This window comes from Rhinolophus ferrumequinum, chromosome 2 (assembly GCF_004115265.2).
Source record: "Rhinolophus ferrumequinum isolate MPI-CBG mRhiFer1 chromosome 2, mRhiFer1_v1.p, whole genome shotgun sequence".
Taxonomy (NCBI): Eukaryota; Metazoa; Chordata; class Mammalia; order Chiroptera; family Rhinolophidae; genus Rhinolophus; species Rhinolophus ferrumequinum.
In genome coordinates, this window is record NC_046285.1 from 10,066,023 (window position 1) to 10,081,913 (window position 15,891).

General features: G+C 40.7%; 1 protein-coding gene across 4 annotated transcripts in view; it reads left to right on the forward strand.

Annotated features, from left to right (window-relative positions):
- MED12L (mediator complex subunit 12L) overlaps positions 1-15,891 on the forward strand; it is a 314,918-nt gene that overhangs the window by 61,104 nt on the left and 237,923 nt on the right. For all 4 annotated transcript variants that reach the window (XM_033088254.1, XM_033088259.1, XM_033088262.1 and 1 more), the window contains 6 exons: positions 5,478-5,647; positions 7,985-8,095; positions 9,059-9,328; positions 12,719-12,868; positions 13,634-13,733; positions 14,036-14,172. In XM_033088254.1, coding sequence (XP_032944145.1) covers positions 5,478-5,647; positions 7,985-8,095; positions 9,059-9,328; positions 12,719-12,868; positions 13,634-13,733; positions 14,036-14,172 — 938 coding nt within the window. The remainder of the gene's footprint in view (positions 1-5,477; positions 5,648-7,984; positions 8,096-9,058; positions 9,329-12,718; positions 12,869-13,633; positions 13,734-14,035; positions 14,173-15,891) is intronic.

Below are 15,891 nucleotides of genomic sequence, written 5' to 3' on the forward strand. Positions count from 1 at the left end.
AGTTCTGGAAGTCCTCTTTTGTGAGTATCTTTAGTTGCGCTGTCGTGGCTGCCTCGATGTCCTGAATCATTCTGACTTTGGGGAAGAGCCAGAAGTTGCACTGTGCCACATCCAGTGAATAAGGTGGATGAGGACACAACGTAATGTTTTTATTTGAAAGAAATTGCCGGACCAGAAGTGATGTGTGGCACAGAGCGTTGTCATGATGGAGAATGATTTACGGCACTTTAAAACACATCTCTCAACCGTAGCTCACACCTGACTGACTGCACTGAACAAGTTGAAACTTGTCACACACTGTTACCAAGGTTCGTCGCGCCACTTCCCCTATTGAAGATCCCTGCCTTTCTGCTGGATGGCACTCGGCGGCAGCATTCACCGTATTCTTTGATGACACCTCGTATGATTTGCAAACATTTTCTTTTAATTAGTGGGTTGGGTTGTCTTCTCACTTTATTGATGATATGCTTTGATAAAGAAAGCATTTTAACAACAGAAAACTTGAGGAAAATGGTAGAAAAATTTTCAGTTATTTTTACTGAGTGTTCAGAAATGGAGTATGCAGCATTTTACATGTACTGAAGCTTTTTTTCCCATTGAATCTGCATCAAAGTCAGGCTGGTTAAATCCTCTGTATCCTGCGGTGTTGAGAAGGAGGCTGTTCCTGCTGTGGAGAGGCAAGAACTTTTTATGGTAGTGCTACATCCAGCCTCAGGAAGGATGTTCGAGGATACAGGTGTCTCCCCTGAGGAGTATGTTATCCTTGACTTAAAGTGCTGTAGCAAGTGATTGCCTGAAACATGTGCGTATTAATCTCTGGACTTGGCGGGAGTTCTTAAAAGATGATCTCTGTTGTATTTATTTCACATAGTGGGTTCCCACTGGTTTTGATAACAGGAAAGAACATAGCCAGGAAAATGAACCTTCACAAAATGAAAGAATATATATATATATACTGTAAGTTTATTAAAAAGAATTGAAAGTTCAGTATTTGCATGGGCCTTCGTAGCACACTGATTAACAGGTGCTTCTCGTTGATTTGGTTATAATAAATAAACAGTGTATTGGAGGGGGAATTTGGCATTTCCCCTACAGTGGTGTTTGAAACCTTCTAGGTATGCAGTGCATGAGTTTAAACTAGAAAGCAAAGATGTTTGTATGAAGATTTGAGAGGCAGAATAATTGGGAAGGAACTTGATTTAGTAATTATTTTGGGAGAACTTTGGGGTGCATTGATTCAAGTCAATGCTTGATGGTTGATGGTTGACTACGAAGTTGGACAATTAAGTTTGCGAACTCATCCTAGAAAAAGTGCTCCATACCTCATTGCTGAATATCACTACAGTCACCTTCGAAGTACTCCCCCTGGGAAGCTATGCACCGATGCCAGTGCCTAGTCCACCCTTCAAAGCAATTGTGGAACTCTTTGGAATGGCCATCAGAGCTGTCTTCGTATTACCCTTGATGTCCTGAATGTCATCAAAATGTCTTCCTTTCAGAATTTCCTTTATTTTCAGGTAAAGAAAGAAGTCATTGGAGGCCAGATCAGGTGAGTAAGGAGGGTGTTCCAATACAGTTATTTGTCTACTGGCTAAAAACTCCCTTCCAGACAGTGCTGTGTGAGCTGGTGCAGTTTTGATGCAAGAGCCATGAATTGTTCGTGAAAAGTTCAGGTCATCTAACTTTTTCGCACAGCCTTTTCAGCACTTCCAAATAGTAAACTTGGTTAATTGTCTGGTTGGTACAAATTCATAATGAATAATCCCTCTGATATCAAAAAAGGTTAGCAACATCGTTGCAACAAGTTTGCAAACTTAATTGTCAGACGGTGTATGGAAGGCATAGCTTTATGGGGGTGAAAGAGATCCCTGGTAAGTGGTGCATGGTGTGCAGAGACTAGAGAAGGCAGCAGGTTAGAGGTGACATTTGCACTGGGCCCAGAAAAATTCCCACACGTGAACATCCCTGAGTAGAGAAGGTACTGCAGCTAGAGATAGCATCATAGGCATGAGAGTCAGAAAGCAACTTGAGCTAGTGGAGTATGTAATGGTAGGTAGTATTTGAAATGATTTTAGTTACTAGCTCAGGAATGTGGCCTTAATTCATTAAGGGCTGCAGATCCACTGAAGAGTTTGGAACCATGAAACCAACCTTGATCGAGTCCATCAATCCTTACCCGGATCTTTGGCAGCTCAGCTGAGGCAGAGGCAGAGGCTAACTAACATCAGTGACAGCAGCTACTGTCCTCTTGACAGTCAAGGCCTGACCTTCAGTTTGCTTTCTAAAAACTTTTCATCCTGTTGATGATGACAGCTACCACTTATTGATCAATTTCTGTGTTACAGGAACGGTGCTAAGTAACTCATCCTTACAGTCACTCTGATGTGTATACATTATTGATCCCTATTGTAGAGATGAGGAAATTGAGGCTTAGCAGAGGTTAGATACGTTGCTCCAGGTCGCATGGCTGAGTGGCAGAGCCACTTGTTCCCAAGTTCATTCTAGTATTAGCACTACATGCGGCCCTATTGCTTCTCTGCTGATGTCATGTTCGCTGCAGGACACCTTCTCCATGAACCTTGCTGCGTATGCCTTGCTCTGGGTTTGCCCCCAGGGTGGATGTTCCCCTCTGCTGAGCTCCCACTTTTCCTGCTAGTTCTGCAGATGTTCCAGGCCCGGGACGATCATCTTTAACGTAACCTGGCACAGCTCTGTGCTCACCCATTATGTGTTCATCCCTTTACGTGTCTTCATGCACGAGTGGGGCATCGCACACCTGTTGGTGTACTTCTGGTTTAGCCGTGTAACCTTGAGTAAGCCTAAAGTGCTGGGATCCGTAAAAAGGTGGAGTGAACTGCATGGCCTCTGAAACCCCTTCTGTTGGGGGCTGGGCATTAGTACAGAAGGAACAGTGGCTGTAGGATTCTTGGCTGCTAGAGAGCAATGTCAAAAGGAATGGGTGTTTTTCTCAATCCTGACCCCTCTCTTCAGTACATTCATGCTCGTGAACTTTCTAGTCATCTGGCTTCATGGACTGTGAGCTCTACTCGACATCCGTGAGTGACAGACGGGGCCATACCATCCAAGTTGCTTGAATTTAGAACTGCTCCACTTTCAGAGGAGCCTTGTTGCTCACTTTCTGCATCTTTTTTACCTTTGCCCCCCCATCTTTTCTTTGATCTTCACCCGTTCCTATTTTACTACCTGGGGGCTCCCACTCCAGACCAATTTAAATCAGATTCTGGCAGGCTGGGGCTGAAGGCGCAGGCAATTTGGCTAAGCTGCCTTGTGACTGTATTTGCATTTCCGTCTCAGACTATTGCCTGTCTTGTCACTGCTGCCCGCCCCCACTGCTCCCTTTTAGTTACCGGTCCCAACTAAGCATGAGAGGTGCAGTGAATCCTGATACTTTTACAAGTACAGTACTAGTGGCCATTTGCTATTTTCTGTTTTCAATTTTTAATGAAAATTTTGTGTGCATCTTAGTTTTTATACAATCTATTCTAGACTGTCTTAACATCCCAGACCTCTGAATCTATCTGCTTGATAGGATAACCTAATGTCAGTTAAATACAGTAAAGTTAAAATGCACTACTAAGAGGGCTACATTTCAATTCTGTGTGAATTCCAAAAGGAGTTCAGATTGTGAAATGATATAGTCAGCAATTAAAATAAAAAAAGACACGCATATGTTTATATAAACATTCAGGCACTCATAAAGACTGAAAAAATATATACTAAAATATTTCATGATTATGAGTGATGGGATTGTAGATGTTTTTCTTTTGTTTTCATATTATATTATAAATTTTCTCTAGTGACCATGTATTTCTTCTATATTTTTTTAAAAAAAACAACCTTAAAAAGGAAATATACCCTTGACAAAGTAGGGGTATGTGTTATTTTTACTCTTGAGGCTGAAATATTCTGTGGGGATATTGAGAATACCTTACTTAGAGAAAGCTAATAGCGAGGCTTGGCACACACAAAAACGAGGATTTGGATCCTTGTTATTTTTGTTATTGCTTATTATAGCTTAGCTAAACTCCTCTCATCCCATGGTTGGCATTTTATTTTGTTGAACAATTCAGTGTCATGAGACTATAAATCCATAACCGGTACCAGAAGATGATGACATTGATAATTTACTGTTTTGTTTTTAATGTCAACGGATTCATTTTAATGACAATATCTGTTATTGGTGGTGCTTTCTAAAAAACTATTACACTAGGAACAGAATATTGGCCTGGTATCTGTTCACCTTTTTGCATTGGCTTATTACTGGAATTTAACACGTGCACTTGAATTTGAATTGTAAGTAAGACAATTAGAGTAACTGGTTTAGGCCATAACTCTGGGTACTGTTGTCAGGTAATTTTAATTGTATTTAAAAAGTAAAAACAACACTCAATCCCTAATAGATATTTTGTGTCTAATCTTACTTTGGTCAAAATAGCTTCCTCTAAATAAGGTGGGAGAACCTATTGCCAAAAGAATGGGAAAACAACATTGGGTGGTAATGTTTCAGCAGGATGGTTTCTTCTGAAATGCTGTTTCGCTAATCTTTGGGGAAATTTGGCTGTGCACATGCAGTTATTACATTTTTGTCCACAGAATGGGCTAAAGTTGGCATGTCATCCCTCATGGTTGCCAGAGGCAACATACTGATTTAATTTGTCCCCCTGTGGCAGACGTTTTTGAATAATTTAAGTGATTTTTTTTTTTTTTTAATTCTACTTTTCCCATTCCTTTTACAGTCTCCTACCTTTTGTTGCTCGCCACTGTGGCTGATTGCATTCTGAGTCATCTTGTGTTGGTCGAGGAGAGGAGAGTAATCAAAGATCCCGAAGGTTGTCTAAGGGGGCGGCCACTCTTATGTCCCTGGCAGGTCCTGGGGTCCTGCAGGTCAGAATGCTGCCAGGGCCCAGCCTGCGGTGAATGCCGGTCCTCCTACGGATTGACAAAAACAGAACAAAACCTGAATTAGCCATGTTTGAAACTCAGCTTGAACTCCAAAAAACATACCCTAAGAGAGCTGCCATTGGGGGATTTTGAGTTCTTTCAGTGTACATTAGAGATTTCTTGAAGTGCTGCCCTCCACTGTTCTGTTTGGTGCTTGTGCCTTTGATATTTTGGTTAGGCTCACTGTTGTTTAACACGAAGGGTCACCAGATGCCCTTAATTCAGTGTGGAGCTCTTCTCCTCGGTAAGGGGTTGGGTTGCAGAGGCACAAGGGGAGAGCTGCCTTTTCCACGGGAGAGTGGGGCTGTGTTCCTGCTGGCTGCAGGGCAGGACGTTACACTGGCGTGCAGTCCTTAAGGGCTTCGGGGGGGGGCCCGCCTTTCTGAACAGTGTTTGCACGGGCAAAAAACCTTTTTTTATGTAATACATGTTTGTTTTATCAGTATGTCCTTCAAGTAATCAGAAAGGGGGAGAAAATGTTAATTCTTATACCTTTTTTTTTTTTTTTGATGCAGAGTGGACGCAGATATCTACCAGATATCTTCGAGAGCAGTTGGCGAAGATTTCCGATTTTTACCACATGGCTTCCAGCACAGGGGACGGCCCTGTCCCTGTGCCACCAGATGTGGAGCAAGCCATGAAACAATGGGAGTACAACGAAAAGCTGGCATTTCACATGTTCCAGGTGACCTTTCTCAGGCATTCTGGGCTGTGTAGTGTTCTTTCAAGAAAAGAGCAAATTCCTTATAGTTTTGTTTTCTGGAGGTTAAAGTGTAGCTTGATGTGAACCAACACATTCAAAGAAAACAATCTGACATTTGTCACATTTGAATTGGAGTCAAGCTAACACCTTTGCTTCGAGATGATGGCTTTTTATTATACATGTTGATCTCCAGGTTTTAATGCTGTCAGCTCTTTTAATTGCTTTGTAGTTGCACTATTAAACATAATCCTTCTCAACATTTTATTTTGAAAAAATTGGATGTGTTTATTAAAAATAATCTTTGTGCTGATATCTCATAGTAGATCTCCTTTAGAGTTTAGTTAGTAATTCCAATAGTAGGTCGTCTTAATTATGCACAGCTGCAGTTTAAAATGCAGTTGTGGGGGCGGATAAGGGCTTTGAGGCATGACTGAACCACCACCCAGACAAACGGACCTAAATCACATTGACCAGAAGAGGGCGCTTTTGTTGTTCCTTTCCTCAGTCTTTCCTTCTGGCAAGGAGGAAAGTTTTCAGCTGAAGTCACATTGCTAGCGCAGGCTTTCACTATCTGCTATCATGATCAAAGAGGAAGGGGATTAGAAAGGATGTGTGGCTTCTAAATTTCCCCCTTAGAACTGTCCAGCTGGTAAGTGATTTTTTTTCTCCCTAAGAACTCAAAGTAGGAAAAAGCACATGTTTTTTTGGGGGAAGTAGCATTGTTGAAGTCAGTAAAAACAACTCTTACAAATCCTAGCTCCATTTATCAGAGGACTACTTCAGTGCCTGCTCTGAGCTTTTGTGACTTATTGAGCTGAGGATTTAGTCTGCATCTTTTAAAAAGTGTCTCTCACCATACTTGCTGTTTTTGCAAGGATTTCTCTATGAATTAGGAACACTGAAATCAGTATCTCTTTCTACGAAGCTGTTAGCTCCCAAATTGATGAATCTGATTAGAACATTAATGTTAAAAGTTCATTATAGTTTTGATTTGCCATATTCTGAAATGTGAAACTGATCTTAGTATACATATGTGCAGAAATAAACTTAGGGGGACACAGACAAAAGCGTCTTGAGGACAAACTGTTGTGTAGTCATTGGCAATCATGTTTATGAAGATTCTTTTTAATTTTGCTCTCACCATCTCTTACACCATAATGCAAAATTCCATGTTGTTTCTTTATTAACTTAAAGTTCCCATTAGTGGTCTTAAAATTTTAAATTGCAGTTTTTCTGTGACTAACTTTTTAACTCTTTTTGACTCTAAACATTTAAAAATTAGAAATTAGCAACAAGTAAATATCTTGATACCATGTCATGTCAATGTGGTGTCATTGTAACCTTATACATACTGAAACTGGCATTTATCAGTACAATATTTTCCCACAAATCGTTGATAACCGTGGTTGGGGACCGCTGATGATACCTAGGTATGCAGAAGTTGCTAGGAACAAAGTAGGAGTTCATGGTAACTATCAAGGTTGTTACCAGAATGATCGCAAAAGTGTGTCCCAGAAAACATAGCTTTTGGCTTCTATCTTAAAGATTCTTATATGATGTGAATCATGATGCAGAGCTATAATATGATAGTCATATACTATCATAAAATAATGTGTGTATTTATATGTATGTAGATATGGAGGCAATAGATGAAAATGTTTACTAGTGCTTATGTAAGGGGCTGTATACCACTCCTGTGGGGCATTTTGGAAATTTGTAGGTGGGTTGTTTTTTAGTGTAGTTATGTTGGGATATTTATACATTATGGTATTTTATTATAAATTCCTTTCATTTTTTTTAGATCATAGTTAATGACGCCATTATATTTTTAAGGTTATATTTTACAGTTAGGTTATAGTATTTCAAATTCATTTTAGGATAGAGGCGGCATTGGCTCTGCTGGGATTGTCAACCTCTTGTCAGGATGATGGCGTGATGAGTGCTCTGTACTTCAGAATTATCATCATTGGCCAAGTTGCCCCTGTGAATATGAGTTCATAAATCCCGAAGTCTAGCCAGGCATTTGATAGGCCTTGGGAATCTAAAAGCTTCTGAATTTCCTCTCTTTTAAGAATTATTTTTATTCAATTTAGAATGAAGTAGATTACCAAAAACCAAAAAACCCCACTCAAACGAACCATACAAAATAACATTATTATTATTTTTCTGTTTAGAGTTTGGGTTATGGTCAATGTGTTTTACTACAACAAAAACAATAGCAGTAAAATTACACTTAAGCATAAGAATAACTGCTCTTTTTTGAGTTTTAGTTGGTTTTGCTTTAACATTATTAGTGTAATTTTTCTTTGTTCATTTAAGGAAGGAATGCTAGAAAAACACGAATATTTGACATGGATCTTGGATGTTTTAGAAAAGATCAGACCAATGGATGATGATCTTCTTAAACTCTTGTTACCACTAATGCTGCAGGTACAGTACATATAACCATGAACTAGTTCATTTTGTGGGCAAGATTGGTAAGTAGATGTGGAAGAGGAAAAAATTTCTTTTCGAAATTGAAGGAAAAAAATACGTTGTTGTTACAAAGTTTTAGCAGTCATCTGTAATGACCATGTTCATAGCTTTTATCCACCTGTCCTTTTAAAGTATTCTCACCCACATTGATTTCTCCCATTACTGAGCTAAGCCAAACAGCTCTTTAAATACTGTCTCCTTGTTCACACAGATTTCTGTGAAAACAAAACAAATCATCTCTTTAAGGATACAGAGGCTCTTCTACAATCTTTTGAGCTACTGAAGTCAAAATGATTGGTCTTAAATCTGTTAAAATTTAGGTTATCTGGATGAAATTTATTAAAAAATAAAATTTCTTGGCAAGGTAATACATGCATTTGATTATTCAAGCAATATGAAAGAGTATCTAGGGAAAAGTCATTCTCTTTGTCACCTTCTCAGAGACTACACCATGTCAGTGTCCTGTGTACCCTACCTGAGATAGCCTGTACCTGTGCTGTCCTTTCTGTAACCACTAGCCAGATGTGGCTACGGAATTGTTGAGATCTGACAAGTACAAATTGAGATGTATTCTTAGCGTAAAATGCATACCAGATTTCAACTTACTGCAGAAAAGAGTGTGTATAATATCTCATTAATACTTTTTGTGTTCATTACATGTTGAAATGATAACATTTAGCTTTGTAAGGCTAAATAAAATACATTATTTTAATTTTACCTGTTTTTTTTATTTTTACGGCTACTAGAAAATTTGAAATTTCATACGTAGCTTGCATTATATTTCTCTTGCACAGCACTGGTCTGTACAGTATGTTTGAAGGTTTGTTTTTTTTTAATGAAAAAATATCTGTGTTAACATAGTTATTTCTCCAAGTAGCATAAGACGTGACTGAAGCCCGGTGTCCTTCTGTTCCTCAGTACTCGGATGAATTTGTTCAGTCGGCCTACCTGTCGCGTCGTCTTGCCTACTTTTGTGCTCGGCGTCTCGCCTTGCTGCTGAGCGATAGCCCCAACCTCCTTCCTGCCCACTCGCCCCACATGATGATTGGACCAAACAGCGCGAGCATCGGGGCCCCGAGCCCCGGCCCCGCCGGCCCCGGCATGAGCCCCGTGCAGCTGGCCTTCTCAGACTTCATTTCCTGTGCACAGCACGGCCCCCTGGTATACGGACTTAGCTGTATGTTGCAGGTAAGTCCTTGGCCCTTGTTATTTTATGTTAAATTTCATTGTGGGAAATCTTCGTGCTGGGAATTGCATCTTCCACGTTCTCCTCGCAGCTCTAGTGTTTTCAACCAAGTAATGTATAGATTGACACTTCGTGTTTTTATTTTCTGATGTTGAATCAAGCTGAGAGAAGATTTGTTTGTTGCTTCCGTCCAGAAGAAAGTTATTGTAGTTGTTCTTTGTTAGTTACTGAAGTTGTTCTTAACTTCGTTAAGAAGTTTGGTGATTAAACATCCTTCAGGGAACCCATAGAAGAAGTCGGCTGTGTTACTCTTCTTCTGGAACATCAGCTTCTTCGTGTGGAATTCTTTGGTGTCCTCAGTTCACGTTTTGAGTGGGTTGCCTCCTCTCTCTTTCTTTAAAATTCAGACGATTTATCAGGCTCTGCTCATCTGCCACGCATCATGCTGGGTGGTTCTTGGCCATCTAGTAGTGTGCTGGCCTCTGGGCTGGTACCATCAGGAGTGAGAGGCAGCCCTGCCCTCCGAGCTCACAGGTCACAGTTCTTGGGCTCTTACTGCTCTTTACTAAGGAGCTTTGGGACAGGTCTCACCTCTGCTAGAGTTTACTGTCTTGTCAGGAAGATAGGCTTATAAATGGGTAGTTTCCACATACTCTGACAAAGGCTGATGGAGGGAAGCACGGGGAGCAAAAGGAGTGGAGAAGTAGGATTTCTCGTCTCACCTAGAATTCAGGGAGGCTTTCTGAATGAAGTGGTCCTGACTAGTGCTTATGAGTTTTAAATACAGGAGGCAAGAGTGTTCTCATCAGAGGTAACAGCGTGGGAAAGGCCCAGAGGGTTGATTGGTCTTCTTATATGCAGGTTGGTATGAAGCGGACGTAAAGTATAAAATGCGTTGGGGGTCAGGTCATAGAAGACCCCTTGTGTGCCTTAGGATTGGGACTCATTGGAGGATGTTATGCAGGGAAGTAGCATGTAGCTGTGTGGGTGAGTTAGATTGTTTTGGCCACAGTACAGGGAAGATGTGTGGGACTGGGGAGGTACGGGAGCGCGAGAGAAAGAGGGAGAGAGAGAGCGTGCAAAGAAATAAGTTTGGAAGCGTCTAGGTAACTTCAAAAGACCGTTTTATCCTTTACGGTCTCCAAGTGGATATTTTCAAGACCTTGTTACATGTCTGGTTCTCAAGATAAGGGAAGACACCTGGCCAGATGTATAGATTTGAATCACTTAGGGCCACTTGTCTGGTCAAAATTGAGAAGGGTGAAGTTATCTAAAGAGTTAGTGACAGATGACTTGTGGACCTGAGGGGCACGAGTGGCTAGGAGATGGCAGAGGGAAGTTCACAGAGGTGACCAGGAAAGTTTGGCTAGACTGAAGAGAGAACAGGGAGAGAATATTATTACAGAAACAAAGACAATGGGAATAAGAATGATACTGTTGTATGAATAGCATTTATTATGTTTTAGGCATTGTTCTAAGTTGTAACGTAACATTAAGTCATTTAGTTCTCAGAACCATCCTAGGAGGTAGGAAGGAACCCATATTAGTTTTGTAACACTAATGAAACGATGGCCAAGTTCACACAGCAGGTAAGTGCACAGCTGGAATTCAAACCCAGACCATCTGGATCCACAGTCCACACTCTTGGCAACCAATGCTAAACCGCTTCTCTAGGTACCACAGAAAGTTTCAAAAAGGAGTCAGTAGTGGGCAGTGCCCAGGAAGTCTGGTCAGAAGACGGCTGCAATTGTCTTGGCAATATGGTGGTCACTGAAGACCAGTTGACTGGTGGGTTAGAAGCCAGATTGAGGTGGGGTGAGCAGTGGTGAAGAATGAGGTGAAATGATGTTCCTGTTCTTTTGAGAAACATGTCTATGAAGGGAAGAGAGCGATTACTGTTGGGTAAGTAGAGATTTTTTTTGTTGTTAAATTGTTTTTTGACCAGTAGATTTAATCTGAACATTTTAAGCTAAGGGTAAGCTAGCAGAGGGAGCACCTGAGAAGAGGAGCGGAGGAGTATTTGCCAGATCAGTGCCTTAGATATGGGAGGCTTTGGAATTAGGACGCAGGGAGGAGCTAGCTCCATCATGGACAGGAGACAGGAACCCCACATGGTCATGCACAGAGGCCGAGGGCCCCACATTGTCACAGACAGGCTGAGGAAGTGGGTGGTAGAGATGTGTGCCCGTGGACACAGCTGCATTGGAGGGTTCAGGGACTTGACAGTCTTCATATCTACCATCTGGTTTCCATAAAGATGTCTCCTAGACCTCAGCATCTAGTATTATTAGGTTTCATTTCACTTGTTATAAAAAAGAAATGTTGCGTTCATTCTCTAAGCTTACAGAGTTTGCCGTTGAGCGGCATGACAGCAAAATGGTGAAGGCGTGTACTTCGGAGTCGTTACAGATTTGATTGTAGCTTCTGCTCTGCTGCTTAGTAACTTTGACCTTGAGCTTCTGTTTCCCCATGTGTGGATGGGAGATGATGACAGTTCTTATTTCATTACTTCCTGGGGTTAAGGTTATGATGACCGAAAGCTTCCAGGATAGCGTTCAGCACAGAGGAAGTGCTTCATTAAATGTGAGCTAGACTATTTGATTTGCATGGAGGAGGCAGCAGGGTTAGCCATGTGTGCCGATGTCAGTTTGGGCCCGAAACTAATCTCTGTGTCTCATCTTCCAGTTTCGGACATTTGGGGAATAATAGCACGTATCTCATGGGGTCGTTGTGACGTAAGTGAATGGTCATAGAAAGTGCTTCGTGCAGGCTGCTTGAGTAAAACGTGTATGTCTGCAAGAAGGGTAGACCAGCTACAGCCCACGGGCTGGGGATGGGTTTTATGTTCTCACTGAGTTATTAAAACAAAAAAAGAAGAATATATGACAAACTATACCATCTGGATTTTCATAAAAAAATTTGCCACACGCTACTCCAGCGTTATTGCCCAACGTTTATGACACTACTTCCTGCACCATTATTTGCGAGATTCAAAAAAAAAATTCTTTTTTAGATTTTATAGCCTTAGAAATGACATATTTAATTCCATCTCATTTTTAAAAATTTTATGAAAATTGTTTTAAGTGATAATTTTTAAGTGATGCTAACTGCATTTTTATTAAGTTTGCCAGGTTTCCTGTGCTGAATATTACCTTATGAATGATAATATCCTTAATTTTTCAATAGCTGTACTTCCTCTCTTTCAAATTAATAATTTTATCTTAGTTTTGTCTTTATCACTTGAAAAGTTGAGACTGGGGTAAGGTATTCATGTTTTAAGCTCAATAGTAGGAAACTGTAATAGCTATGACCAGGTGTCATTTTTACGGTTAAACTGTCGTTATACTTGTTTTCTTCCTCTAACTATCTGGGTTTTCTTGCTTTATTTCCAGACTGTCACTCTCTGTTGCCCAAGTGCCTTGGTGTGGAATTATTCCACAAACGACAATAAGAGCGCGAACCCAGGCTCGCCCCTGGATCTGCTGCAGGTGGCCCCCTCCCGCCTCCCCATGCCGGGCGGGAACACGGCTTTCAATCAGCAGGTACACTTCCTGTGGTGCTGCTTTGATGGCATTCTCACTCTCCGGAGGCACCAGGGCACAGTGGGCCGTGTGGGTTTTAACCTCTCATGCTTGGGCACCAGCCCCGCTCTGCCCCATCTCTGGGTGACCTTGGCGGAGGACTTGTTAGCCTCTCTGAACCACAGAAATTCATCGTATTGCCCCGTCTCTCCCTCTCTCCTGGGCAATTATTTCAGAGAGTTCTGCCTCGCAGACAATAATTATGGCAGTGGTTCTATTACTCCTGTGACATGACTGACATAGAAGCAGTCTGGGATATTTAGTAACTGTCAGATGTTTTTATTCGTGCTGGATTATTTGGTTCAAAGACTTAAGAAACTTGAAACACAGGATGGTGACTAATACTTAGAGTAAGATCCCTGTTTTTTACCAAGTAGTTTTCTTAAATTAATAAAACATGGCTAGTTGCTTTCATACATAGAAGAATGGCTCAAAGATGATATTTTAGAACTTTCATCTTTCCTTATGATGTCCTAAAAGAGTTTCACTTGTAAGGATTTTTCGCAAGCATTTATTTTTTTATGAGCGTTTATTATTGAAAACTGGCATTGGATTGCCACTTGTAAATTTTAAGATTCATTTTGGGCCACAGGCTGAATTTCCTATAATGCAGTCAAGATTGTAGCTCACTGTAGGGTGCTCTGCTCCTGTGGAAAAACCTGACATGATTTAGAAAACCACTGTGGTTTTCCAAGCGCAAGTTAATGAGAAGCGATTATCTTTCAGGTTCGAGCAAGGATTTATGAGGCAGAACAGCAGATAAAACAAAGAGGCCGTGCAGTGGAAGTTCGGTGGTCTTTTGACAAGTGCCAGGAGTCAACAGCAGGTACAGAACACAAGAGAAGAAGGAGTGCTTTTGAGTGTTGGACTTTTTATGCCGTGTTCCTGATTGTAAATTTCCGTGTATTGAATAAGGACACTTTTTGATGGCGCCACCTGATGGATGTCTTTAGTTCATGCCCTGTAGATCCTGGTTGCCTAGCACGTCAGGCTTGGTTTTGTTGTCAATTCTTCTATGCTGAGAATGATTTCTTACCATTTCTTCTGCCCCACATAATGATGATTTTGTACTATGCTATTCTGGCTTTGTTTGGCCTCTCTAACTGCCTGTTTAATTTCCACATCTAGGGGTGACCATTAGTCGGGTTTTGCACACGTTGGAAGTGTTGGATCGGCACTGTTTTGACCGAACTGATTCCAGCAATTCAATGGAGACACTTTATCATAAGATTTTCTGGGCAAACCAAAACAAAGATAACCAAGAGGTAGTTATTTTCTTCTTTTCACCTTTTGTTGGCATGTTTTCTTCTTTTTCATTTAGGAAATTCTGGCTTTTCAAAAGAAAAGCCTTTTCTTTGAAGTGTAACATCTTATGAAGAGGTCTACACCCTGAAGTCATTTTATTGTAGGACTGAAATGCACCTTTATTAAAATGAAATGTCCCTTGGGCTGCTCTATCTACATACATTGATTGGAAAGACCTTCCTTGGTCCTTTCGTCATTACTCCCCAGCATTTCAATTTTAGCAGAATATCCTCCATCTAGTGATTGGGCTTTATAGAATGGGGGAAATGTATTTTAATATTTAGCACATCAGAAACCAGTGAATGAACACGTGTGGTCAGGATCTTTGAAATATCTGTAGCCAGCATATTATACAGAATTCTCCGGAGAAGCTGAACCAATAGGGGAAAAAATTATATGTACTTTAAGAATGAGAGAGTAGTTATTTACAGTCATTTGCTGCACAATGATGTTTTGGTCAACGACGGACTCCATGTCTGGCAGTGGTCCCATAAGAGTATAACGGAGCTGAAAAATTTCTGTCACCTACTGATGTCACAGCTGTTACAACATCGTAGCGCAACACATCACTCACGTGTTTGTGGTGATGCTGTTACACAAGCCTGCTGTGCTGCCAGTTGTGTAAAAGTATAACACATACCATTACATACAGTACAGAATACTTGATAATGATAAATGACTGTGTTACTGGTTTATGTATACTATACATTTTATCGTTGTTTTAGAGTGTACTCTTTCTATTTACATAAAAAAGTTTGCTGTAAAACACTATGCCGTGTTGCACAGGCAGCAGTCTCACATCGTGTGTTTACTGTGCCTGATTGCATCATGTTCTCTTGCACTTGATCTAATCTCGTGTTGTTTTGTACAGTTTTGTAGCCTAGCAACAATAGGCTATACCCCATAGCCTAGGTGTGTAGTAAGGTAGACCATCTAGGTTTATGTGAGTGCACTCTGTGATGTTTGCACAATAACAAAATTGCCTAATGATGCATTTCTCAGAATGTATTGCTGTTGCATGACTGCATTTTAAGGAACTGGCTCACATGATTATGGGGGCCAGCAAATCTGAAACATACAGGGCACGCTGGCAGGTTGGGGATCCAGGGAAGAGCTGATGCTGCAGTTTGAGTCTCAGGGCTGTCTGAGGGTGGGGGTGGGGGTGGAGGGACCTGTATTTTTTTCTTAAGACCTTTAACTGATTCAATGAGGCCCACCCACGTTATGGAGCATAATCTGCTTTACTAAGTCTACTGATTTAAATATTATTTACATTAAAAAAAATACCTTCAAAGCAATACCAAAAAATTGGGTACCATAGCCCAGCCAAGTGGACACATAAAATTAACCATCACATACAATTTTTATCATATACTTCCCTAGCACTAGATTGTTTCATTATTGAACTGATCTATAAACATAGGATTTTCAGTTATTTTGTTTCTCAACCTTATGTAAGGAGTTTAAAAAGTTTGTGCTTTTTACACTGGAAAGCACCTGTGCAATGTCCAGGTTGTGCTAGGCAATACAAATGCAGAGGTAAGTTTTAAGGTACAGCACCCATCTTCAAGGAACAGCTTAGTTAACTGGTTATAATTATCTTTGATTTTCGTAGTAGCCTATGGGTATGCATATATGGAAAGAAGAGATAAAAAAACACAACAACTACAAACCTTTCC